The 26,422-nt window shown below is 37.4% G+C and overlaps 1 protein-coding gene across 3 annotated transcripts in view; it reads left to right on the top strand.

The window, feature by feature from the left end:
• Positions 1 to 8,691: 8,691 nt before the first annotated feature.
• Positions 8,692 to 26,422, top strand: part of vwa1 (von Willebrand factor A domain containing 1) — a 33,849-nt gene continuing 16,118 nt past the window's right edge. For all 3 annotated transcript variants that reach the window (XR_015522935.1, XM_087306055.1, NM_001423794.2), the window contains 2 exon segments: positions 8,692 to 9,044; positions 25,232 to 25,789. Coding sequence is in view for 2 of the 3 variants with exons in the window: in XM_087306055.1 (XP_087162181.1) it covers positions 8,960 to 9,044; positions 25,232 to 25,789 (643 nt within the window). In the remaining variant the exon portion in view is untranslated.

The raw sequence follows: 26,422 nt of genomic DNA, 5'->3' as shown, positions 1-26,422 counted from the left end.
AATGCCTGACAATGTATGAACAGTGGGGGATAAAGTACTGGAAAAAGAGTATCATTGCAAAAAGAATGTAGTGTGAGTAAAAGTATAGGGTATTTTTTTTTGTCTTGCCACTGGCTTGCTTGGATTATGACTTGTGTAGCTGCGCATCGATGGATTTGCTTTTCCGTGTTTGAACTTTCAGCAGTGAAATTTAAAACACACTAAACTGAACTTCAACTCTAAAAAACTGGACTTCACTAGAACTTCTATGTTAAGCGGTTTTGACACAATCAACATTGTAAAAGCGCTACAGATATAAAGAAGAATAGAATTGGTATTGCTGACATGTGGTTGATAAAAAAAAAAACAAATAATAATTCTGAGATACTATAAGTATCACTATTAGGGCTGCACAATCTGTCATTTTAGAATCTATAGCACAAAATCTGCAATAGTCAAACTGTTGCATGCACAACAGTTTGAACTGTACATACCCACTGCATATGGACATTTGTAATTATGTAGACACCCACTATAAATATACACTTGTAATCATGCTTATTTATCTGCATACTACTGATTATTAATAGCAACCTGTACATATATTCATATATTGTAACATATACACTTGTAATCATGTTTATTTATCTGCACACTACTGATTATTAATAGCAACCTGCACATATATTCATATATTGTAAATCTGTTCATAGCTTATCCAACCTGTAAATAATGTTGATAGTACATCCATCTGTAAATATCACCATAGTTTTTCTATAACTGCACTTTATAACTTATACCTGTATCCTGCACTTGCTGCTATTGCACTGCTGGTTAGACCTAAACTGCATTTCGTTGCATTGTACTTGTACATGTGTAATGACAATAAAGTTGAATCTAATCTAATCTAATCTCACAATGTCCTGTTGTGATTATAGTTGATCAGGTACAATAGTTTGTCATTGTAAAGTTTTCTTTGTGAAGTTTAATTTTACACTAATTTCAAGAGGAGCATGTGCTCATGATTGACCCAGCTGGACCACATTAACTAATCATGGTCCTCCAATCAGATGATCCTAAGTCACTATATATATATATATATATATATATATATATATATATATATATATATATATATATATATATATATATATATATATATATCCTCATTTCCTTTCTACAACTATCTTCTGGAAGAAACCCCCCACCTCCTCTTCTTCCACCTTTATCCAAAACGGGCGGCACGGTGGCTTAGTGACTAGCACCGTTGCCTAACAGCTAGAATACCAATGGCGCTGGGTCCTCGCTGGGCCATGTGGTATTTCTGTGCGGAGTTTGAATGTTCTTCCTGTGTTCCCCGGTTTCCTCCCATCATCCAAATGTGCATATTATAGATAAATAAGCCTAAATCTTTTTTCTAATGTCTTACTCTCATGAAGTTCACCTTGGCCTCAACTTCAACCTTGAGCTCAATCTCCCCTCACCCTGCGAAAGAGGGGAGCTCTGGCCTCGAGGATCTCTCGAGCTCAGGGCTCTCTCCCGGGACAGCAAGCCAAACAAGCTATGTATAAATCATGAGCTAAGTGTGAACTCTTGAAATAATGTAGTGTAAGTTGATCACTTGCATGTTTTTATTAGACCTATGATTATTATTAAGCATTGATGTGAATGCAATCCGTAAAATCAAATGTTTCTTGTTATTTAATGGTGTTTTTTTTTGTTTTTGTTTTTATTGTGGATAATAAAATCTAGGCGCAAAGTCTAAAGCGCATGGTGCAAAATCAGTAAGATCGTGTCCGAATTCACTTTTACTATTTAAAGGATGGAAAATTACGCTCTGCGCCTTGGCGCATGGTCTAACAGGGTTGTGCTTATTCTCTTAATGAGTTATGGATGTGTTTTAAGCATAATGTGCATTAAACCAATCAGAGTCTTATCTCCTATTCCCTTTAAGAGTCAGTTGTGTCACGCCATGGCGCATTTGCTATTTACATGGTGGACTTTGGCCCTGTTTACACTGCTAGTTAAATGTGAACCAATTACGATTTTTTGCTCATATGTGACGCAGATCGGATCTGTTCTATGACCGTCAACATGAAAAAATGCATGTGTTTATTTATTTATTTTTGCTATTTGTTGCACCTTTAGGGCCCTATTATACACACATAGCTATGCGGCGCAAGGCGTGACGCAATTGTTGACTGCTAGTTTCAGCTTGGTGCAAGAGTCGTTTTGACGTTTTGCGCTACGCTGTTTAAATAGCAAATGCATTTGCGCTCATATGTGCGCCCATAGGTGTTCTAGTCTAAAAATGGAGGCGTGTTGAGGCGTTTTGCTTGTGCGTTACTATTTTAAAGAACTAAGACGGTTCAATAGATCAGATCAAAGCTGGTCTATTGTCCAGCGCAGAGCGCGTTAGTTGTGCACCTCGCTTACACACTGCTTAATACACACAGGATGTACAGCAATACGCAAATATCTTTACAGATGAAAAAGAATTAAAGGATTAAAATATTACAAAAATTATTATTTTCTAGCCTACATAAATATAAAAACCATACTTTCATTCCTTTTTCACCTCGAGGGGCTTTTTTAGTTTATTCATAACAATTTGCTTTTTGTATAATGTTATAATTATTAGCAGTATTATTTATTATATCCATATTTATATTTGTTTTATAAAAAACAAGCTTAGATTTGCCCACCTGCAGGTTTTAGACCATATGGGGCACAGCATGTGTATTTGGATAAAACTCAGTTTTTTGAGCACACTTTGTTATTATTGTTCATTTATTGGTTTGCTGGAAATTAGAACTGAATTTAGAAATAGTTTTGAAACAAATTTTTGCGCTTAACAAACAAAATTAATTATGTAGGCTAATGGATGTCTGTGCGTACAACACGTTTCCTTATCCACGAGAGTGAAAGTGAAAGTAAATAACGAGGAGGCTTATATCTCATTCTCTCGCTGCAGATATTCTGTTTAACTGTTTCCTCGCTAGTAAAGCGTTCAGTTTTTCCACTTACAAAGTCCACCATGTAAATAGCAAATGCGCTACGGCGCAACACAACTAACTCTTAAAGGGAATGGGAGATGAGACTCTGATTGGTTTATTCTCAAAACACACCTATAAATCATTAAGAGAATAAGCTCAACCCTGTTAGACCATGCGCTACAGCGCAAATTGTATTTTATCGTGGATTTTTCTTTGTTTCATTCTACTGTCTGTATATTTAAACATGTAACTTAATAAACAACTTTGCCTGCTTTAAGGCCGTACTCACACTAGGTACAGTTGCCCGAACCAGGCCAAAGCACGCTTGTCCCCCCTCCCGTCTACCCCGACGGCCCGCACTTACACCACAATCAGGCCTCGGCACTATAACGTCATCGCTGCTGGGCTGTTCAGTGAGAAGCACTCTCTCACTCAGCAGCACAGTGGAGATTTCTCTAGTTATATCTTTTCAGTCGTTTGATATGCAGTGACATGGAGTCAAATATTTCGCCAAACAGTCCTTAGGGATGCGGTGACACGCAGTCAGATATTTCGCCGAACAGATCCACCTCTTTTGGCGCTCATAAACAATCATAAAGCCCTCGTGCTGCAGGAATGAGGAGGTCTGCTGAAGGCGCGCAGCTGTCGTGCAGTGAGGAGTTTGCATTCACTGAACAATAAGAATGAATTATAAATCCATATGAAACAGTCCCTTAAAAGTCACGTCTCGCTTTCAGTTTCGGGCTCAGGCGCGCTTTGCACTCACACTACAAGTGTACCGCGCCAAAGCCCAAGTGAACTGCGCTCAGGCCCACCTCTTCCAACCGGCCAGGGCCGGCCAAGTGAACCGTGCTTGAGCTCGATTCAGCGCACTCACACTTCTCAAGCGATCCGGGAAACGGGCCTGGGCACGGTACGGATGGCATAGTGTGAGTAGGCCCTTAAGGTGTTGAGATTCTTTCTCTTTATCAATGATGATAACAACTTTAATGGAGTCATTAACTTTAATGGAGACAACAACTTTAATGGAGTCATATTACAAAAATTATTATTTTCTAGCCTACATAAATGTATAATGTTATAATTATTAGCAGTATTATTTATTATATGCATATTTATATTTGTTTTATTAAAAACAAGCTTAGATTTGCCCACCTGTCAGGTTTAAGACCATATGGGGCACAGCATGTGTTTTAGGATATAACTCAGGTTTTTGACCACATTTCGTTATTATTGTTCATTTATTCGTTTGCTGGAAATTAGAACTGAATTTAGAAATAGTTTTTAAACAAATTTTTGCACTTAACAAACAAAATTAATTATGTAGGCTAATTGATGTCTAATTGAACACGTTTCATTATCCACGAGAGTGAAAGTGAAAGTAAATAATGAGGAGGCTTATATCTCATTCTCTCGCTGCAGATATTCTGTTTAACTGTTTCCTCGCTAGTAAAGCGTTCAGTTTTTCCACTTACAAAGTCCACCATGTAAATAGCAAATGCGCTACGGCGCAACACAACTAACTCTTAAAGGGAATGGGAGATGAGACTCTGACTGGTTTATTCTCAAAACACACCTATAACTCATTAAGAGAATAAGCTCAACCCTGTTAGACCATGCGCTACAGCGCAAAGCGGATTTTTCCGTGGATTTTTTGTTTCATTCTACTGTCTGTATATTTAAACATGTAACTTAATAAACTTGGCCTTCATTAAGGTGTTGAGATTCTTTCTCTTTATCATTGATAATAACAACTTTAATGAAGTCAGATTAATTACAATCGAGTCAGATAAATAATGGATTTAAACATGCCATCCTTAAACTGCTTTCTGTTTCCGACTATTGGATCAGAAAAGCAGCGTAAGCTTCAAGCCTTACATAACCAATACACCCCAGACAAAACAAAATAAACATAATTTAGTGACTGCAGGTTGGAAAATAGTGGAGTAAAAGTCCAGACACGGTACTAAAAGTACACCTTTTGACTACTTACTAAAACTACTTAATAAAGTACAACTCCTGAGTACAACTACTCGATTACAGCAATCTAAGTATTTGTAATTTGTTATTTACAGCACAGCCTGTGAATGAGGTCATACAGTATGAGGGCTGGTGCGCTGCGTGTCTAGACTGGTTGGATTTAGCAATGCACAACACCAGTGTTTCACGCAATCATGTTTATATATAATGCAACAACAATATCCAGTCACTGATTTTACAATCTCTGCAGTACAGTTTCTGTACTCTCCACATGGTTTGCCCAGGGATCGTTCAAAGGGGAATCTGCGGTTAAGTTACTGAATGTCAATTCAACAGCACAGACGGAGTGTCATATCTGTTTGCTTTAGTAGGTGTGTAATGGTGGAGGCAGCTTTGGGGATCTCTATAGGAAATATGTCACAAGCGGTTCAATACAATCACTGGTCGAAATCTGCTTTTAGTACTTCCTTATATACTCACAGTCTGTATAAGTCTTTATCTCAGCTTCTCACGTGTTTAAAGTCCTTCACGTGTGCCTATTATTAGGTGTTGCTGGAAATGCATACCTGTAAGGCAAACACAATCATGTTTAAACGAAAGCATGCAGACAATGTTATTTAAATAACAAACCCATCAACCTTTGCATTGGTTGCAATAAAGAAACAGAAAATATGTATTTTCATTCATTCAATCAATAATTTTTTTTTCGGCTTAGTCCCTTTATTAATCTGGGGTCGCCACAGTGGAATGAACCGCCAACTTATACAGCAAATGTTTTACGCAGTGGATTGAAACACCCATACACACTCATTCACACACATACACTAAGGACAGTCTTCCAAATTCACCTGTACCACATGTCTTTGAACTTGTGGGAGAAACCGGAGCACCCGGAGGAAACCTATGCCAACACGGGGAGAACATGCAAACTCCGCACAGAAACGCCGACTGACCCAGCCGAGGCTCAAACCAACAGCTTTCTTGCTGTGAGGCGAATGTGCTACCCACTGCACCACCGTGCAGTCCGCTTCAAGCATTCTTTAAAATCTAATTCATACATTATAGATAATCTTAAGTCATCTTGATGCTAACTTGATGATAAAACGTTGTATTGAATGTTATGCATTCATAATTATTATTATTTCCTTTATTTAGCCAGGAGATCACATTGAGACAGTACTGTCTCTTCTTCCAGTGAGACCTGGTCATATAATAAATATGACATCATCACAAATGTCATGGGAAAAAACATTACATAATAATCTTAGAATATGTAAAAACAAAACTGCTATAATACAATGGTACAAAGAAAACAAACTGACTTAAGGCACCTACTGACTACTACTGACCCAAGACACCAGTTCTAGTTACCCACAATGATACATAATAAATGCCCTAACAAGAATATACGTGTAACATAAAGTTCAGAGGGACCAGAAACCAGGCACAGGTTCAAGATGGTGACGCTGGTACATTTTCATGGTACATTTCAAGTTGAAAAGTTTAAAAAAATGTACCTTTATTGACATTTTTTAATAGTTTAAAGCAGTGGTTCTCAAACTTTTTTCACCAAGTATCACCTCAGAAACAAATTGTCTCTACAAGTACCACCATAATGACCAGTATTGAAATAAAGTAGTTGTAAAGTAGTTGGCCAAATTAAGCAGCTACAGCACTGCACAGTTCGAAAACGAGGAAGAATCATATTCATATTTATACAGTTTTTGATTTTGAAATATATATAGCATGTACATATGACATATTTGTGAAACTTTTTGAAATCTAAACATTAACTTGTATGTAGATAGGTTTTTCTCAGAGGATGTCAAGCTGACGAAACATTACTGCACTCTGATACACGTTTTATTTATGGAGAAATTTGGGTGTTCTGTGTTTGTCTGAGATAATTAGTCTAACGAAATTATATTCCATACAAAATATGAAGCTGATCAGTCGGTTCATGTCATGTGACTCGCTGTGCGGCATTCTGAAAAGTTGAGATGTTTTCAACTGTGTGCGCCTGGAATACGCAAGCGCATCGTGCTGCAGTTCTTACTCATTTTGCTAGCCTCTGGGTTAAATTTTTGCTCTAAAGTGACCGAGATGTAACAAGAAAATACGGTCATTTTTCAAAATAAATTTTTTTCTAAATAAATGATCGTTCCGAATCAGATAATAAATAAAACAGAAATAATTCATGCTTTTTTGTGCGGCCCGGTACCAATTGATCTATAGACCGGTGCTGGTCTGTGGCCCGAGGGTTGGGGGACCACTGCTCTAGCGCTTATCTGCTCTGCAAGCAGCACGCACCTCTTTCTCTAATTCTACACCAAGTGGATTGAGCAGCTGCTGACATGATGCACTGAAGTAAACATTTCAAGCACATCGCTTTGATCGTAGCCTTTAGTGAGCAGCCAATGCTGATCACATTAGTGTTATCTTATGCATCAAATGATTACAATTTTAATCATTTTTTTCTTTCATTACTCAGTGATTCCTCTGCGTACCACTAGAAGTAAGCCTGAGTACCAATAGTGGTACACGTACCGCAGTCTGAGAACCACTGGTTTAAAGCACAGATGACAAATCCAGTTCCTGGAGGGCCGCAGCTCTGCACACTTTAGATCCAACCCTGCTTCAACACACTTACCTGTAGGTTTCAAACAAGTCTGAAGGACTTAATTAATCTGATCAGGCGTGTTTAATTAGGGATAAAGCTAAACTGTGCAGAGCTGCGGCCCTCCAGGCTTGGATTTAACACCAGTGGTTTAAAGTAATATATTGCCGGAGTTGTTGTAAAAAATGGTACAAAAAATAAAATAAAATGAAAAGTGAAAAAAATTCCAGTCATTTTCCCATCATTTTATTTAAATTAAATAACTTAGCTTCAAAATGTACATTCTTTAAGCATTTTATGAAGGATTTTTCTATGTGTGATTTGATTTTATAATATTAAAATGTTATTTGTTCGTAATAAATATGTCATAGTCACAAACGGCATGAAAAAAACTATATATAACTTTGGAATATGTAAAAACAAAACTACATGGTAGAAAAAAATAAAAATACTGACCCAAGATGCCTACTGACTAAATACTGACCCATAATGCCAGTTCTAGTTATCCATAATTAGGCCAACACGGAATCTGCAGTTTTTCTGCATATTTTCCGCAGATTTTTAGCCAATGATTAATTGTTTATTTATTTAATTAAATGTGTAAATCTAAATTTCTTCAGTTTTTTAATTAATTACAGTAATATTATTGACTAATGTTCATCTGATTTATGTACAACACAGTTTGTTAAGTAATATTTTTTGTCTTTTAGTAGAGATATTATATGAGAGACTTGCTTTATTTACCAAATGAAGTGAATCTAATTGGATTTGCATTTTAAACATTAAATAATAGCTAAAAAGGTATCACTTTTAATTTCATATATTTAGGTTTAAGTTATGATACTCCCAAAAAAAATCTGCAGAAATCCGCTGATTTTTACCTAAATTCTTCGCAGAAATAGCAAAAAACGTCCGCAGATTCCGTCTGGCCCTGCCCATAATGATACATAATAAATGCCCAGTTCCCTAACAAGAATATAAGAGTAACTGAAAGATCAGAAGGACCAGAAACCGGGCACAGGTTCAAGATGGTGACGCTGGTACCCGTCTAAAGTAATGAAGGAGGCGTGCAGAGCATAGGGGCGGGAGGGAACCTGCTGTATTCAGTAGCCGAGAAACACTTTCAATCCGTGACTGTTTCTGACCAACACCGAGCACCTAACGAGGGAGCAAAGCGTTTCGAGTTTATTTCGTTCCCAGCGCGTAAATCATGTAGAGAAGGCGCGCAGGTGCTGCAGCTGCGATTTTATTGCAGTTATATAAAGAGATTCAGTGACTTTAATGCGACTTTTAAAGTGAAGCGTGCGTGAAGATATTTTGATAGAAACTGTGCTAGGCGATGTAGAAGAGGTTAAACTGGAGGATTTGACTGTAATTTAGTCCCGTCATGGAGGTCCGAAAGGCGCTCACGTGTGTTTTCCTCACCGTGTTTCTGTGTTCTGGAGACGCTCAGGACTCGGTAACTGATTCAGGTGAGTCGTTTTGGTCATGTTTTAATTCGGAGCTCAGCGTGAGATTTTGACGAATCATGTTCTAGAATTAAGGATTCGACAGGCTATATAATTCATGGGAATCGAGTTTTAATTAGGAACTCTGTGCGAGATTCAACCGAGTCATTTGAGTCAAGAATCTTTTCAAATCGACCTGTTCTTGTGTGTAAGTAATGGTCAAGAATCAACATAACATTAACATATTGAAGACTGTACGTTATTTGGATAAATTATTACGATTCAAATGCCTACCTGATTCAAGAATCACATTGCTAAATGCAGGACTTTATTTGAGTTTGATGATGTCTCAGGACAGGTGAGTCATGAGATCAGTGCATGATTCAGGTGAGGCGTTTTGGTCATGTTTCAATTCGGATGTCAGATTTTGACGAATCATCTGTAATTCAGGACTCGGGCTACAGTAATTCTCACCAATCAGATTAGGAACTCTGTGCGTAATTTAACCGAGTCTTTTGAGTCAAGAACCTTTTCAAAACTAAATTTTCTTGTGTGTAAATAATGGTCAAGCATCATCATAACATTAACATTAAAGACTGTAGGTGATTTGGATAAATTATTAGTTTAAACGCCTACCTGATTCAGGAATCACATTGCTAAATGCAGGACTTTAATTGATTCGGTTGAGGTATGTCTCAGGACAGGTGAGTCAGGGTCAGTCATGATTCAGGTGAGTCGTTTTGTTCATGTTTTAATTCGGATCTCAATTTGAGATTTTGACTAATCATGTTCTATAATTCAGGACTCGGTAGGCTATACAGTAATTCATACGAATCATGTTTTAATTAGGAAGCTTGTGTGTGATTCAACCGAGTCATTTGAGTCAAGAATCTTCTCAGGACTCAAAACGACCTGTTCTTGTGTGTAATTAATGGTCAAGCATTAACATAATATTAACATATTGAAAACTGTACGTGATTATGATAAATTACTACGGTTCAAAAGCCTACCTGATTCAGGAATCACATTGCTAAAGGCAGGACTCTATTTGATTTGGTTGAGTTATGTCTCCGGACAGGTGAGTCATGAGGGTCAGTACATGATTCAGGTGAGTCATATCAGTAAATAGCTGATTCAAAAGAGATATTCAATTATAAGACAAAACACAAATAACTTTACATAGGCTAGCACTAAACTGCATTAAATGAATAGTCGTAGATAACTACTTTTGGTTCCCAGAATGTTTTCTGTTGGTTATTCACGAACATATGTAGAACATAAGCAGCCTGTGTTCTGTTTTAGATAGGAAAGAAAAAACCAATAGGCAATGTTCCCAGAACATTTTATAGTTTAGTTCCCCCCAAAAAAATAACCAATTGGGAACATTAGGGGAACGTTATGTGTTTGCTGGGCTTAGTATGAAGTAGTTTGAACATTCATAATTAATTGAAGGAACCAAATAACTAATAAATCATAACTAATAATGATAATACTAAAAATATAGAACCCTAAAGTGTTTTCATTAGTCAAAAACAGACGTGCATGTGAGCTTAAGGTCTCGAAATAATTATTACTAATGTTAATCACAGACAGCTCCCAAGTTACACTTAGATAACTGCAATCTTATTTCCACCTCTATTCTTTTCTTTTCTATAGTTTTCTATTGTATTCTCAATCATGAAGATCTCAAAGCCCTTAAGACAACAAAGCATCTGAATGAAATCTAATAAACACAAAGGAGCACCAGCAGAAATGCATTATAAACATGTGAGCTAGAAGGAAAACATGTGTCTAGAAGTATTTCGTTTTATCAGAAGAGTGTGCTTCTCATGGCAGAAGTATAAGTGAACTATTTCAATATGTTAAAAATAATTATATCCATACACAATTAGGCCTGGCATAACAATTCTAGAACTGTAGTGACTGCCATAAATTGTCAGGATTTACATCTGACAGGGAGTATTTGCTGTATGAATAGAATAGAAATAACTCGTTGTCAGCACAGCGCAGGCATGTGAATGAAAGGATTTTTCCTGTCACTCAATAAATGTAAGGATACCGATCGCTCTTGCATTGTGAAATACCAATTAAATAGTGGAAAGTAGGGGTATTGTGTACATTTCGCCTGTCATCTGATGCCTGTCATGACATCCCACTGAAGCACAAGATAGATAAGCGACAGAGGCATTCATGCATGCACTGTATCCAACAACCACTGACTCATTCACTACATAGTGTGTGAGGGTCGTATAGTTTGCTGTGTGAGGAATGAGATGTGTATTTTGAGATTACATGTTGTATTAAAAGTATGATATATGGTAATCCATAGGGCGGCGCGGTGGCTCAGTGGTTAACACTGTCGGCTCACAGCAAGAAGGTCGAGCTCTGGCTGGGTCAGTTGACGTTTCTGTGTGGAGTTTGCATGTTCTCCCCATGTTGGCATAGGTTTCTCTGGGTGCTCCGGTTTCCCCCACTGTCCAAAGACATGTGCTTTAGGTGAATTGAATTAACTAAATTGGCCGTAGTGTATGAGTGTGTGTGTGAATGAAAGAGTGTATGGGTGTTTCCCAGTGCTGGGTTGTGGTTTGAAGGGTATCCGCTGTGCAAAACATTTGCTGGATAAGTTGTCGGTTCATTCAGTTGTGGTGACCTGTGATAAATAAAGGCACTTAAGGCTGATTTATACTTCTGTGTCAAGCGCACGCGTATACTCTGGTGCTGCCATCGCACAAAATGTAATTACACTTCGCAACAACATGTAGCGCTATGGAGTCAGAATAGACTCAATAATAATTCACGCAAAAGACACGATGTACACATGCGTAGCCAAATTCATGTGCGTAAAATATTTATTTATTTTCACAAAAAAATTTCACGTGCACAAAATAATAATACATTTTCATAAAATGCGTTTCACAAATGAAAAACACCATTTGCAAATGTATAAGAGTGTACAAAAAGTTCTGAATGTTTAAAACTTGTGAGTTCATCCTGAATGAGAATGTGCAAATCCTCTTTCACGTACGACTCACACTGGATACGTGTGTGTGTATTTTTGAGACTTTCCTGCCAGAGTCAGGGCTGCTCGTACCTTTCAGCCAATCAGATGAGAGCTGTAGTCAATGACACCAACTCTGCGCTTCTTTTGCGCAGACTGTTCCTCTCCAGCATGGCGAACGGAGAAAGCAGCAGTCGGCCTTTTTTAAATTTATTTATTTATTTGACCATATCCTCACTCTTTTTATCTGTTATTTTGTCGCAGCTCAGCTTTTCCAGTGGTCAGCATGTTGGGTTACCATGCCCTTAGACCCGTGTTCGAACCTCACCTAAGTTGATATCTTTTTTTTCATTTTTATTGTTAAGACATATAAAACTGTAAGGTTGTTGAACATTTGAAGTTCTAAAGCAGCTGTTTTCTTGAAAAAGACGTGATAGTGTCATTAGAAACTTAATGAAGCTGAAAAAAAATAAAGTAAATATCTTTTTTTTCAGTTTCATTCAGTTTCTGAACAAACTTTTTGTACACTCTTATACATTTGCAAATGGTGTTTTTCATTTGTGAAACGCATTTTATGAAAATGTATTTTTATTTTGTGCACGTGAAATTTTTTTGTAAAATATAAATAAATATTTTACGCACGTGAATTTGGTTTTATGCACATGAATTTGGCTACGCATGTGTACATCATGTCTTTTGCGTAAATTTCTTTTGAGACTAATCTGATTCCATATAGCGCAAGCTCTGTGATTGGTCGCCTTGGTACAGGTAACGAGCGTGGGCGGTGCTGAGAGCCGCGAGTCAGATGAAGCGAGTGTTTACAAGTGTCGAGTTTGATTGCAACAAGTACTAACACTAATAATTCATAGTAATTCAATTTAAATTTATATTTTGAAATCTGATTTCAAATTGTCAGCATGTGACTTTTATACTCGTTGACCCCTTGATAAGATTTTGCACAAAAATTTTAAATCTGATTTCAAATAGTTTTAGATTAGATTTCAGAATGTTGTGCTACTTAAACTACAATTTGAAATGAATATAATTTTCCACAAAATATACACGTCAAATGTTTATTTAATTTGGATTTAGTCCAATTTCTGCATGTGTGGTTTCCTGCTGTTTTTTTAGCTGTTCATATTGCAACAAAAATACTAATTAATAACGACTATTATGCATAGTAACTCAATTTGAATCAATATTTTCAAATCTGATTTAAAATAGCATGTGATTTAGATCAGGTTTGATACACAACAAACAGCTCACTTGAACATTTTTCTAACTGCATATGTGGTGATTTTATTTCTCTTCTGATTTTAAAGTCAAAACAAACATATCATGATCCGATTTCAAACTGCATATAGTATGCGATTGAAATCCAGTTCTGTGATATTTTCTGTTCTGACTACAGATCAAAACAAACTATACTTTGGATGTACAGATATGCAAACATCAAGCATCATTTATTATTATCATCATTTTTTTTGGGCGGTTCAGACTACAAAATTAAAGAGATTGAATCTAGTATGCCCCCCCCCGCCAAAAATTAATTATTGCTGCCTGTCTGAACAAAACCGTAAAGACACCGACAGTGACTCACAGGGAGTAAATCTGGAAGAGCCTTGAGCGTTTTGGCTTTGATTACAGGAGTGTCTGTGCAAAGTGCCACCGCACCCTGCTTCCAAGCGGTCTGGCAAAGGGCATCTACATAGCACTCACCAGTTCAAATGACCAATTGGGCTCGTATCTTCAAGCAAACTATGAGAACTATCGTATGAGCACTATGATGCTTTAAGAGTTTATAATTGTTATGGTACGGCTTTACAATTAAGGTTGCATTAGTTAATGTCAGTTAATGCATTTACTAACAGGAACAAACAATGAACATTAGATTTATTACAGTTTTGTTCATGTTAGTAAACATAAAAATACAGTCGTTCATTGTTAGTTCATGTTAACTCAGTGCATGAATTTGGATTTTTTAATAAAACTATGATTAATAAATGCTGTACAAGTGTTGCTCATGTTAGTAATTTACATTAACTGATGAAACCTTATTGTAAAGTGTGACCATACTGTAAGTATTAAGTCTATAATTAATCGGCGAAGATACATTTGTTTAAAAGTATCGTCCTGTCCGATATACTTTAAGTGGCCCAGTTATACACACGACCAGGCACGTGCACACATAGGGCTCAACCTGTGCAGTGCATATGCCCTTTTTAGTCTTGGATGGAAAGTGCCCTTCCAAAATGATCTGAAGTGCCCCCGCCCCCGCGACATGCAAACTCCACACAGAAATGCCAACTGACCCAGCCGAGACTCGAACCAGTGACCTTGCTTCTGTGAGGTGACAGTGGTCACCATTAAGCCGCAGTGCCGCTATCCCAAATATTTTGAAGAATATTCAAATTCAGAGAAATAAGCAGTTTTAACTAGTGAGATGCTGTGTGTTTACGCTAATAATGTCACACACACTCTTCTGATTTGGTTTTATAGAAAACGGGTAAACAGGAAAAATGCTTTAATACAGTATGTTGTGTGTTTTATTAGAGGGCCGTTCACACAGAATGCGTTTCTACTTTCCAACAAGATACTTTTCTATTGTTTTCAATGTAAACAAATGCTTGACGTTGGGTTTAGGGATAGGGGGTGGGTGGGGGGCATTGGTCTGGTGGTCAGTCAGTTGACAGCGCCCTCTGATGGGTTAATGTGAGAACAGCAGGCGCGAATGGCACTCGCGAGAGAAATTTGTGATCTTAAAAAGCGCACACAGAGGCCTCTGGTGGATTCGCGAAAACAAAAACTGCAAAAAAAAAAAACTTTGGCGCTCTCCAGAGATGTATATTGGAGTATGCATCAATAATGAGCCTGGGTGGGAAGATAGCATACCAATACACTACATTCCCATAGTCAAAAAATTGTGAAAAAATAATAATAATAATTGGTGGCAGACACAAATTCTTCCTTGCATTAAATGAAAAGCAAAACTCACTTCTAATATAAAATCCTATTTATTTAAAGTAGGGAAAAATCATAATCACAATTATTTAAAATGATTATCAGTGGGCCATGTGGCTAAAAAATAAGTGATTTCATGCTTGTCTTTTGTTGATTATTAACTGATTAATAATGATAAAAAACAGTTGGGCGGCTTGGTGGAGTTTGCTTGTTCTCCTCATGTTGGCATGGGTTTCCTCCAGGTGCTCCGGTTTCCCCCACAGTCTAAAGACATGCGCTATGAGTGAATTGACCAAACTAAATTGGCAGTAGTGTTTGAGTGTGTGTGTGTGTGTGTGTGTGTGTGTGTTTGTGAATTTTTCCCAGTGTTGGGTTGCAGCTGGAAGGGCATCCAGCATATGCTGGATAAGTTGGCAGTACATTCCACTGTGGCGACCCCTGATTAATATAGGGACTAAGCGGAAGGAAAATAAATATAGTGTACTGTTACTTTAAGAGCCGCAGTTTCGTTTATATTTTCACTTTCATGTGCTCTTTATGTTCAGTTATTGCTTCATAACAAACAGGGTTAATGTGAGTAATTACTGATCGCTGTGTAAACCTGTTGGTCCTACGCCACCTAACCCGCTCCGAGCAGGTATCGAACTGGCAACCTTCCGCATGGGAGTCGATTGCTCTAACAAGGAGGCTAAAGACCATGGCCTCTAACAAATGTCGCTAGAGCACCTTTATAGGTCAGAGGAGTGAGGTTTACCTGCACAGCACTTACTAGCTGGCCTCTGCTACAGCTGCAATAAACATTTAATCTAGATAAATGTTTTTTTTTACAATCGTTGGAAGCCGAAATCGAAACTGAATTTCGATTAGTTGCACAGCCCCAATATGAAAGATTATATGAAAACCACTTGAATTTACTTTTCGATTAAATAAAATAAAAGCCTTGACAAATGCTCAATGGTTCCAGTTGTAAAGCTAAGGAAGATGCAACAAACAACCAGATTTCAAAGATTCTTCTATAATTTGATCACACTCGACGCCTCCAGATCTGTTCAACAGGACTTCAGTGGGCGATTTTGTATTGTCATGGGTGGCAAAACACTTGGCAGCCTTTCGTTAGTTTCTCCTACTCTCTCTTTTGCTCATTTCTGCACACACTATTTCTGCCTCTTCAGGGGCTTCTGGAAAGGCCTCTACATTCCTGCTTTTACTTCATATGAAACAGGCCATTCTCACCTCCCCCTTCTTTCTTCCACGCCGTCCGTCAGTTTGTCCTCCAGCATCCAGTAGCAGTGCAGTTCCTCCCCCATCTGTTTATGTTTATCACGCAGCTCCAGGTTAGAGGCTCCTCTGCCAGGAAATTCCTGTAACGGCCAAATCAAATGTTCCATCTCTTAGAAAATACAGTTCTTCCTTATCCCAATAAATATCCTTATTTTTAGCATCTACTGTTCCACCCTACTTCCTTGGCAAATGACTAATTTCCTCACTCGCTTTCACACTTATCTCTGTTTCGTTCTCAGGGATTCTTCCCATTTTATCTTGTTATCTTATTTTTCCCCCAAAATATATACAATGGACTTTGTTGGAACTTCAGAATATAGAGAAAAAAAATACAAACTTTTTGGTAACTGTCGCCTCTCAGCAAGAATGTTGCTGGTTCGAGTCCCAGCTGGGCCAGTTGGCATTTCCGTGAGGAGTTTACATGTTCTACCGATGTTGCCGTGGGTTTCCTCTAGGTGCTTTCCAGCACTGGGTTGCCGCTTGAAGAGCATCTGCTGCATAATACATGTGCTCGAACATTCATACACTATGGCCAATTTTCGTCCATCCAATTCACCTATAGCACATATCTGTAGACTGTTGGGGGAAACCAGCAACCTTCTTGCGGTGAGGTGCTAATCAGTGAGCCACTGTGTTATTCATTCATTCATTCATTACTTCATTAATTCATAAATTCATTCATTCATTCATTTATTAATTTATCCATTCATTCATTCATTCATTCATTCATTCATTCATTCATTCATTCATTCATTCATTCATTCATTCATTTATTCATTCATCCATTCATTCATTCATTCATTCATTTGTTGCATTCACTTATTGTATTTGTTTATTTGAGTGACACTTATTTGAGTGATATTTAGTTATTAGTTAGGTGGTTTGTTTGTTATTTAGTTAATTTGACAAATGTTTAAGTGCATATTATGATTTATTTGACACTTATTTTATAGTATAATTTTTTTAATTGACTGACAATTATTTAAGTGATATTTCATTTGTTTGTTTGTTTGCTGTTTACTTTTTGTTTATTTATTAACCGATATTAAGAATTCTTCATGTATTTATTTAAAGGTGTAATTTATTTGATTGATTATTTTTTATTTGACATTTACATTTGATTTGACTGAATTATGAAAACTGCAAGACCAGGTTAAGAATTAAAAGCCTAAATATTAAATGAAAAATATTTCAGTTTCATCCGCGAACCCTTCACTTCCAGGGCCCTTCATTTCACACTTGTCAGAGGGCCCGTGGCGGCCAGTGACCTCTGAAACAGAGACTAAGTTGAAGGAGAATGAATGAATGACTTTTTGGTAAAACTTTACTTGAAGGGGTGTTCATAAGACACAAGGAACCTTTATAATCATTCATTTCAATTCAGTTCAATGTGTTTATTGTCATGTGCACAGAAAAGAAACACTTTCCCTGTACAATGAAATTTTTACTTACACATCATACACGACATACACATGAATACACATACAGTTGAAGTCAAAATCATTAGCCCCCCCCCCCCTTTTTTTATGTTTTTATTTATTTTGTTTTCTTTTTTCGAATATTTCCCAAATGATGTTTAACAGAGCAAGGAAATTTTCACAGTATGTCTGATAATATTTTTTCTTCTGGAGAAAGTCTCATTTGTTTAATTTTGGCTTAAATAAAAGCAGTTTTTAATTTTTTAAACACCATTTTAAGGTAAAAATTGTTAGCCCCTTTAAGCTAATTGTTTTTTCGATAGTCTACAGAACAAACCATCATTATATAAAAACTCACCTAATTGTCCTAACCTGCCTAGTTAACCTAATTAACCTAGTTAAGCCTTTAAAGGTTCAGGACACCCTGGAGAACTTTTTTTTATATTAACAGATTTGTGTGTGTTGAGCATCAGTTAAGACAATGTTAGCACCTGTCAGCTTTAATTGTGGGGAAAACTGGATAATTTTGAGCTTTTGTCAGCTAATTTCAGCTTCCGGGTTTAAAATGATTTTTGGGGCGGGATCAAAATCGGCGATGTAGCGCAGTACTGCAAGTGCAAAGATGACGCGTCGGTTTCTCATTATTATTCATAGCGGAGTTTTCTTATCCTATGAGAAGAGCCGGCTGCTTAATTATTCATGAGACCTGCCAGAGTCAAGCCCGAGCTGTGAGACAAGGACCCACGGCATGGGCACACAATATTTAACCGTTCATGAAGACTCATATGTGTTTGTTTCCATGATCCACGGGGTTTGTTGCATGTTTTCCCCCGCGATCTTGTCAGGGCCGATCATACAGCAAAGCTGTGTGTGTGCTGCAAGCATTTTTGTCGGGAGAGCAGCACGAGAATTTGAGAATGGCGGACCCTGTCTTTTATCAGGAGTTCGTTCACATTTAGACACATCACTGTGCTGCTGTGTTTGCCTAAATCCTCCAGATTACCAGCAGGACTAATGGTTAAAACTGAGTAAAACTGCACTGAGTCTGCTGGATATGGGGATTGAGGGAGAAGTCCTCATTTATAGTGTTTTTATGAACACGATTATCTTTATAATGATATAAATAGTGGTTGTGTGTATATGAAATTACGAATAACAAATGTAGCAGGGCATTAAATCACTGTTCATTTGTTTGCATTTTAACTTTGTAAACTATAAACTCATGCGTCTCCTCACGGTTTGTCTCATTTTGTGAGCTAACTGACAACAACAGTTGTTCGCTCACGTTCTCCCCTGCTGGCCACGCCCACTCCTGCCCGATGCTCGCGGAGCTCCACGCCCATTAATCATGCATCTTTTGAAAAAATTCTGAAGTAGACTTTAACCGAAAATGGGGGGTGTCATGGCCCTTTAAATTTCACTTTAAGTTGTATAGAAGTGTCTTAAAAATGTGTAGTAAAATATTATTTACTGTCATCATGGCAAAGATAAAAAAAATCAGTTATTAGAAATGAGTTATTAAAACTATTATGTTTAGAAATGTGTTAAGAAAAATCTCTCCGTTAAACAGAAATTGGGGAAAAAATAAACAGGGGCTAATAATTCAGGGAGGCTAATAATTCTGACTTCAACTGTACGTGTATATACACAGAAGTGACAGAAGTATAACTGTAAATTGTAAATATTTAAATATCTATGAATGTAAACAATATATAATACTTCTTGTGCAGTAATGTAAACAGATGTAAGCAATGTATTGTAGTTTATAAAATTGTGCTTATTATGCAAAAGGTGCCTAGTGCAATTGGATTATTTGCAACCAAACAGTATAATGGCCTGAGCAGATTGAGTGCAATTGTATGCATTAATAGTGCAAACTGGATGGAGAATATAGTGTGCTACTGAGCAGAATTTTTTTTTTTATAATCATGACATGACACATGCTGGTTTTGGTAATTATACAGAGTTATTTATCTTTATTAATTTCTATATCGCGTCCTTCCGCTGTTAGCTCTCTCCCTTTTTTTCCTGTACGTTTAATGGTATAAGCTGAGGCTGGTGATTTGTCTCAAACATAATAACATTCTCTGTTAGAGACTCAAACTTGTGTACGGTTACACAAGTTCGGATGCAGCCAATATATTTTATTTTGAGAAACGTTTGGAATAGTAAACATGTCAGGCTAAATTATTCAAATGAATCGTTGACTTCTGGCGTCTTCATTTGTTTCACAGATTTCTTTATAGTTTAAAACAGCATCTTTGGATTTCTTTTTCTAACCCTGACCTTTCCAAACTGGGTATACCTTGACAACGGTTATTGTCCCGTGCCTATGAGGCATTATAATTTTGTCATGAATATTTTTTCTGATCACGTTTTCAGAGGAACAAACTGTATTTGTCATTAAATTGTCTCATTACATTTGTCATTACTCTTGTCAAATCATTTTTAACAGCATCATTATTATTTGATAACATGTTAATGACAAATTTAGCTTGTACCAATGCATTTTTCTTCAAACAGCATGAGGAGACCAAACAGTTATATTATGCAATGCACAGTAAAGTGTGTAAAATTTACAGTCTGCAATAAATCTTGAGGCACCATGATGATACACAGCATCCAGCAAGGAATAAAGATAAGGAGCATACTGATACACTACATCTCCATAGTCAAAAATTTGTAAAAAAAAAAACAAAACAAATAAAATAATATCAGTAATAAAAGTTACACTCAGTGACTAACTTCTTCCTTGCATTAAACGAAAAGCAAAACTTATTTCTAAAATAAAACCCTTTTTTTGAAGGGACAATTTAGAGGATTACTACAGTTTGATAACCACTTGAATTGACTTTTTCTCAACATTTTAAACTAGCTCAAATAAAAACCTTGGCCTGCAAACTATCAAATGCTCAATGGTTCCAGTTGTAAAACTAAAGAAGATGCAACAAAGAACCAGATTTCAAAGATTCTTCTGTAATTTAATCACACTCGACGCCTCCAGATCTGTTCAACGGGACTTCAGTGGGCGATTGAGACATGGTTGTCATGAGGCATGATAATTGTGTCATAAATATTTTCTCACGTTTTCATTAAAATGCCTTATTGAAAGTTTCAAAACTCTGTCAAATCTTTTTTACAGCATTGTTAATATGTAATGACATTTCAATGGCAAATTAAACTTGTACCACTGTAGTTGCGGTATATATATATGAGCAATATCACACGAGTAGCAGCCGCAGGCCGAGTGCCTTAGTTCCCCCTCTAGTGCCGATATACAGCCATATCGCACTGCTACTCGTGTGATATTGCGTTTATACAACAGTTTGACGGCATAATTGTGTATATAAAAACAAAATCAAACACAGAGAGTTTAAAAAACCCTTTTGTATGAGGAACTACTTTCTTCCGCGTTGGATTCAAATCATAAGCTGACAGTTAAACAGTTGAGCAAGCATCTTTTAAACTTTAGATCTGTAGTGTCTGCTTTTAGCTGGTTGTATGTGGGCGGAGTAATACACAAACGGTACAGAGGCTGTAGGAGTTCTGAAATTGCAGAATCAATACGAATAGAACGGCTATCAGCTAATCAGATTTGAGAACCAGACAGAACTGTTGTATAAATATATACACACACACACACACACACACACGCACACACACAGTTGAATATGTAAGTCAGAATTATTAGCCCCCCTGTTTATTTTTTCCCTGATTTCTGTCTAACAGAGCAGATTTTTTAACACATTTCTAAACACAATAGTTTTAATAAATTCTATAATTGTTATTTATTACTATTATTTATTTATTGTTATTTCTAATAACTGATTTATTTTATCTTTGCCATGATGACAGTAAATAATATTTAACTTGATATTTTTTAAGACACTTCTATACAGCTTAAAGTGACTTAAAGGCTTAACTAGGTTAATTAGGTTAGCTAGGCAGGTTAGGGTAATTAGGCAAGTTATTGTCTAACAATGGTTTATTCTGTAGACAAGCAAATAATTATATATCTTAAAGGGGCTAATAGTTTTGACCTTTAAATGGGTTTCAAAAAATGTAAAACTGCTTTTATTCTAGCCGAAATAAAACAAATAAGACTTTCTCCAGAAAATAAAATATTATCAGACATACTGTAAAAATTTCTTTGCTCTGTTAAACATTATTTGAGATGTTCTTCATTTTTATATATATATATATATATATATATATATATATATATATATATATATATATATATATATATATAAATTACGCTCTTATAAAATTAATGACACATTTATAATGGCTTCATGGCAATCATGTTTATTACAGATTTATGGCAAGTTTTGTTGTCTTGATAATAGTGTTGTCACAATGCTGGAATAGGATACCAATCGGCACTGAAATTTTAAAAACATCCATTTCTGGATTCAAACTGGAAAGCCCGGAAGAAACCCACACCAACATGAGGGGAACATGCTCCACATAGAAATGCCAACTGACCCAGCCAGGACTCAAACCAGCAACCTTCTTGATGTGGGACAACAGGGCTAACCACTGAGCCACTGTGGGGCCCTCTACTAAACAAATTAATGATTTAAAATAAAATGATTATTATTGCATACTATTGCAAACAATTTTTGGTTTTGTTTCAAAAAATTGTGTAAGACATTCACCTCTGTCTTTGTACTTGCTTAACCAAAAGAATTACGATTTACAGCTGGACAATAAAATGGGCAACCAAAATAAAGAAGTCCCATGGGCAGATATTATACGACCAAAGGGATCTCAAGTAGTGTGCATATATACTCACATGGCCTCTTTCTCCTCGAGCTCTGGAAAGTCTGGGATGTTTTAGTGCTTCTGTGTGCTAAATAAACACTCATCTAACTCGCTCTTGAGATGCTAAACCAGAGATAAAGTGAAAAAAGCTTATGGAAAGAGAACAAATAAAAGCCAGGACTTGATTTTGTCCAATGGGACTTTGCTAGTCTATCATTAGAGCAAGTTATTTTCATTAAGTATTACAATGATATTAATAATACGAATTTAAAAAGGGAAATATTTTGCGTGTTATTGTCTGATATGTATGAAAGAAAGTAAAATATAAGCAATTTTTAATAAAACTGCAAATGTCTCTTTTTGGGGAAGCAAAAACACACTGCTTTGTGTGTGTCTCTTTAAATGCAAATGAGCTGCTCCTTTATGGCTGAGCATTGAACAGTATTTTTTTAGTCACATTAAGTGGTCACAGTTTCCCAGAGATGGGTTGTAGCTGGAAGGGCATGCGCTGCGTAAAAACGTGTTGGATAAGTTGGCGGTTCATTCCGCTGTGGCGACCCCGCATTAACAAAGTGGTCACAGTGTAGAGCAATGTACTACAGTATTTACAATAGATCAAGAGTTTAAACTGACCAGGCTTTAAAACCCTATTTAGATGTTTTGTTTGCTGTTGCCGGAGTAAGGCTAAAACTGTAATGGCACAGACCATGTAAATAAATTGTCTGTGCTCCTAAACTTTGCACTGTGCTACTTAGGGCTAGGCGATATGAAAAAATCGAAAATCACTATATAAGCCATCTCATATCGTGACAGCAATATCGTGATGTAGTACCATTTCTGTAAATTCAATAAGTTAGTTTAAATATGAAAAAAGAAATAGTCCTTTACATGTAGTAATACATATACAGTTGAAGTCAATCATTAGCCCCCCTTTGATTTCTTTATTTATTTTTTCTATTTTAAATATTTCCCAAATGATGTTTAACAGTGTGAGGCAGTGGCGCAGTAGGTAACGCTGTCACCCTACAGCAAGAAGGTCACTGGTTCGAACCTCGGCTCAGTTGGTGTTTCTGTGTGGAGTTTGCATGTTCTCCCTGCCTTCGTGTGGGTTTTCTCCGGGTGCTCCGGTTTCCCCCACAGTCCAAAGACATGCGATACAGGTGAATTGGGTAGGCTAAATTGTCCATAGTGTGTGAATGTGTGTGTGGATGTTTCCCAGAGATGGGTTGCGGCTGGAAGGGCATCCGCTGCGTAAAAACTTGCTGGATAAGTTGGTGGTTCATTCCGCTGTGGCGACCCCGGATTAATAAAGGGACTAAGCCGACAAGAAAATTAATTAATGAATGATGTTTAACAGAGCAAGGAAATTTTCACAGTATGTCTGATAATATTTTTTCTTCTGGAGAAAGTCTCATTTGTTTTATTTCAGCTAGAATAAGGGGGGGGGGGCTAATAATTTTGATCTTAACTGTACATATAAATTTTTCGGACATTACATATTTCTACTTATGTACATTACAGTAACATGTTTTTTTTCATGAACATTTGAGCCGGTTTCAGTTCTCAGTTCTTTCGTTTTCATTTTATTTAAAAAATATATTTATTTTACTTGTCTGTTAATTAAATCCCATTTTGTTATTCAACCTATTAACTTATTTTTACGCAACAGTCAAATTGCATGGTAATTTTCTATGTGAAGAAAATTCAAAAGAAGGTAATGATTCGCACTCAAGTGCTTCATACTGTTTATATTTTTACTTTTTCTGACATTTTACGGGTGATAACAGACAAACAGACGTTTCGGCACAAAGCCTTCCTCAGTGTGTCTCACACTGAGGAAGGCTTTGTGCCGAAACGTCTGTTTGAAAATAAAAACACTATGAAGCAATTGAGTGCGAATCATTACCTTCTTTTGAATAATAGTAACGATCAGATTAACGCACCAAACCAAAGAAGTAACTAAAAAAGAACCGCAAGCGCGCAGGACAAACTGCAGTAACTGCTATGTGAAGCAAATGAAATAATTTATTCTTGGCATGCTGATTTATGTGAAATCGCGAATATAGGTGTATATAATCACCTTGCAATTAATACCCTTGCAAGAAATAGCTTTTTTTGCTTAGAGTAGGCTATTTAGTTCACAAGATTAGATCAAACTTTTATGAAGTTTTTAAGTTTTAGTTCACTGTATAAAAATATAAAATTTTTAAATATTTATAATTATCGGCTCTAGTATATCAATTATCAGCCTTTAAATTTTAAGAGATATCAGTTACCGATATCTGTGCATGCCTAATATATTTATTATAGGTAGGTAGTGCTGTCGCCTCACAGCAAGAAGGTCGCTGGTTCGAGCTATCGCAGGGTCAGTTGGCGTGTCTGTGTGGAGTTTGCATGTTCTCCCTGCGTTCACGTGGGTTTCCTCCGGGTGCTCCGGTTTCCCCCACAGTCCAAAGACATGCGGTACAGGTGAATTAGGTAGGCTAAATTGTCCATAGTGTATGAGTGTGAACGAGTGTTTATGAATGTTGCCTAGACATGGGTTGCGGCTGGAAGGGCATCCGCTGTGTTAAAACACATGCTGAATAAGTTGGCGGTTCATTCCGCTGTGGCGACCCCAGATTAATAAAGGGACTAAGCCGAAAAGAAAATGAATGAATAAATGAATGACTGATGTAAGTTGACAAAAAGTGTTTTAACAGTATAGTTTAACCTCGGCTTTACTGTGTGAAAGTATAACGTGTATAATGGTGACTCTAAATGTAGTGTTGTTGTTCCACCTGCAGTGTTGAATTGCTGTGAAGGCGATGTCCTCTTCCTCCTGGACTCCTCTGGCAGCGTGGCCTCCTACGAGTTCTCCCGCATGGTGGATTTCCTCTCCGAACTCCTCCTGCCGTTCTCCCTGGGCCCAGATCATGTGAGGGTGGGCCTGCTGCAGGTCGGGACCGAGCCTCATCTGGAGTTCGGCTTTGATGCCTACAGCTCCCAGCAAGGGCTGCAGGCGGCACTGGAGAGGACTAAACAGCTGAAGGGCGACACCAACACAGTGGAGGCTCTTCTGATGGCCAGGGCGCAGGTTTTGAGGGTGGGTGTCCCGGGAGGAGCCAGGCCAGATCTGCCCCGCGTTCTGGTGTGGCTGACGGATGGAGTGGATCCAGGAAACGTGCAGGAGCCCATGGCCAGGTTGAGGGACGAGGGAGTCGCCGTGCTGGTCGTCTCCACTGGACATGGGAACTATCAGGTGCTGAGGGAGGTCGTGAGTCCGCCTACTGAGGAGCATCTGTTCTTCGTGGACATCGACGACATCAGCATCATCGGCGAAGACCTGAGGAACTCAATCATTGGTGGGTGGTTTACTCAAATTAATTAATAATGAGATTCTAATGACAAATTATGATTTATTGACTGATAAAGATTTCAAATTATGTTTAGAAGTTCTTGATTGCATATCCTCCTGAGACCCAAATCATTTTTATTTTATTTGTTCTGTGATGAGATCCTTTGGGTTGAAAAAAAAAATCTACAATTTAGAGTTTTTAGATTTTGTTTTTATTTTTAATTTTACAGCATGCCCACTGTAGTGGACCACCATAGTTCAAAACAACCGCCACTCAGGGTGCTTTCACACCTGTGAATCGATTCAGTTGTTCCGAAACAGAGATTACAATTGTTACATTGTTGCTCTTTGCTCTTGGAGCAGTTCGCTTTCACACTGCAAAGTTTCAAATCGGACCAAAAGAGCTAAAACAAGTCACGTGTGAATAAACTCTCCTTACATTGGTCAGAGTGTCAGGGTTTATTTTGCAGCGTCCCGCTCAGCTGTCAGGAGAGGTGGTGGTTTGGTGGTGATTGACAGGGTGTGCGCGCGACATGTCTGAGGAGAGACGGGGTGGGGAGGGGTGAGAAGGGTGCGCGACGATGCCTATTTGAGGACCGGGAGGGAGACGCGAGTTTACCGGGAGATCATCACTCGTTTG

This window comes from Danio rerio, chromosome 23, assembly GCF_052040795.2.
Source record: "Danio rerio strain M-AB ecotype USA chromosome 23, GRCz13ab, whole genome shotgun sequence".
Taxonomy (NCBI): Eukaryota; Metazoa; Chordata; class Actinopteri; order Cypriniformes; family Danionidae; genus Danio; species Danio rerio.
This window is presented reverse-complemented; position numbering and strand designations above follow the sequence as displayed.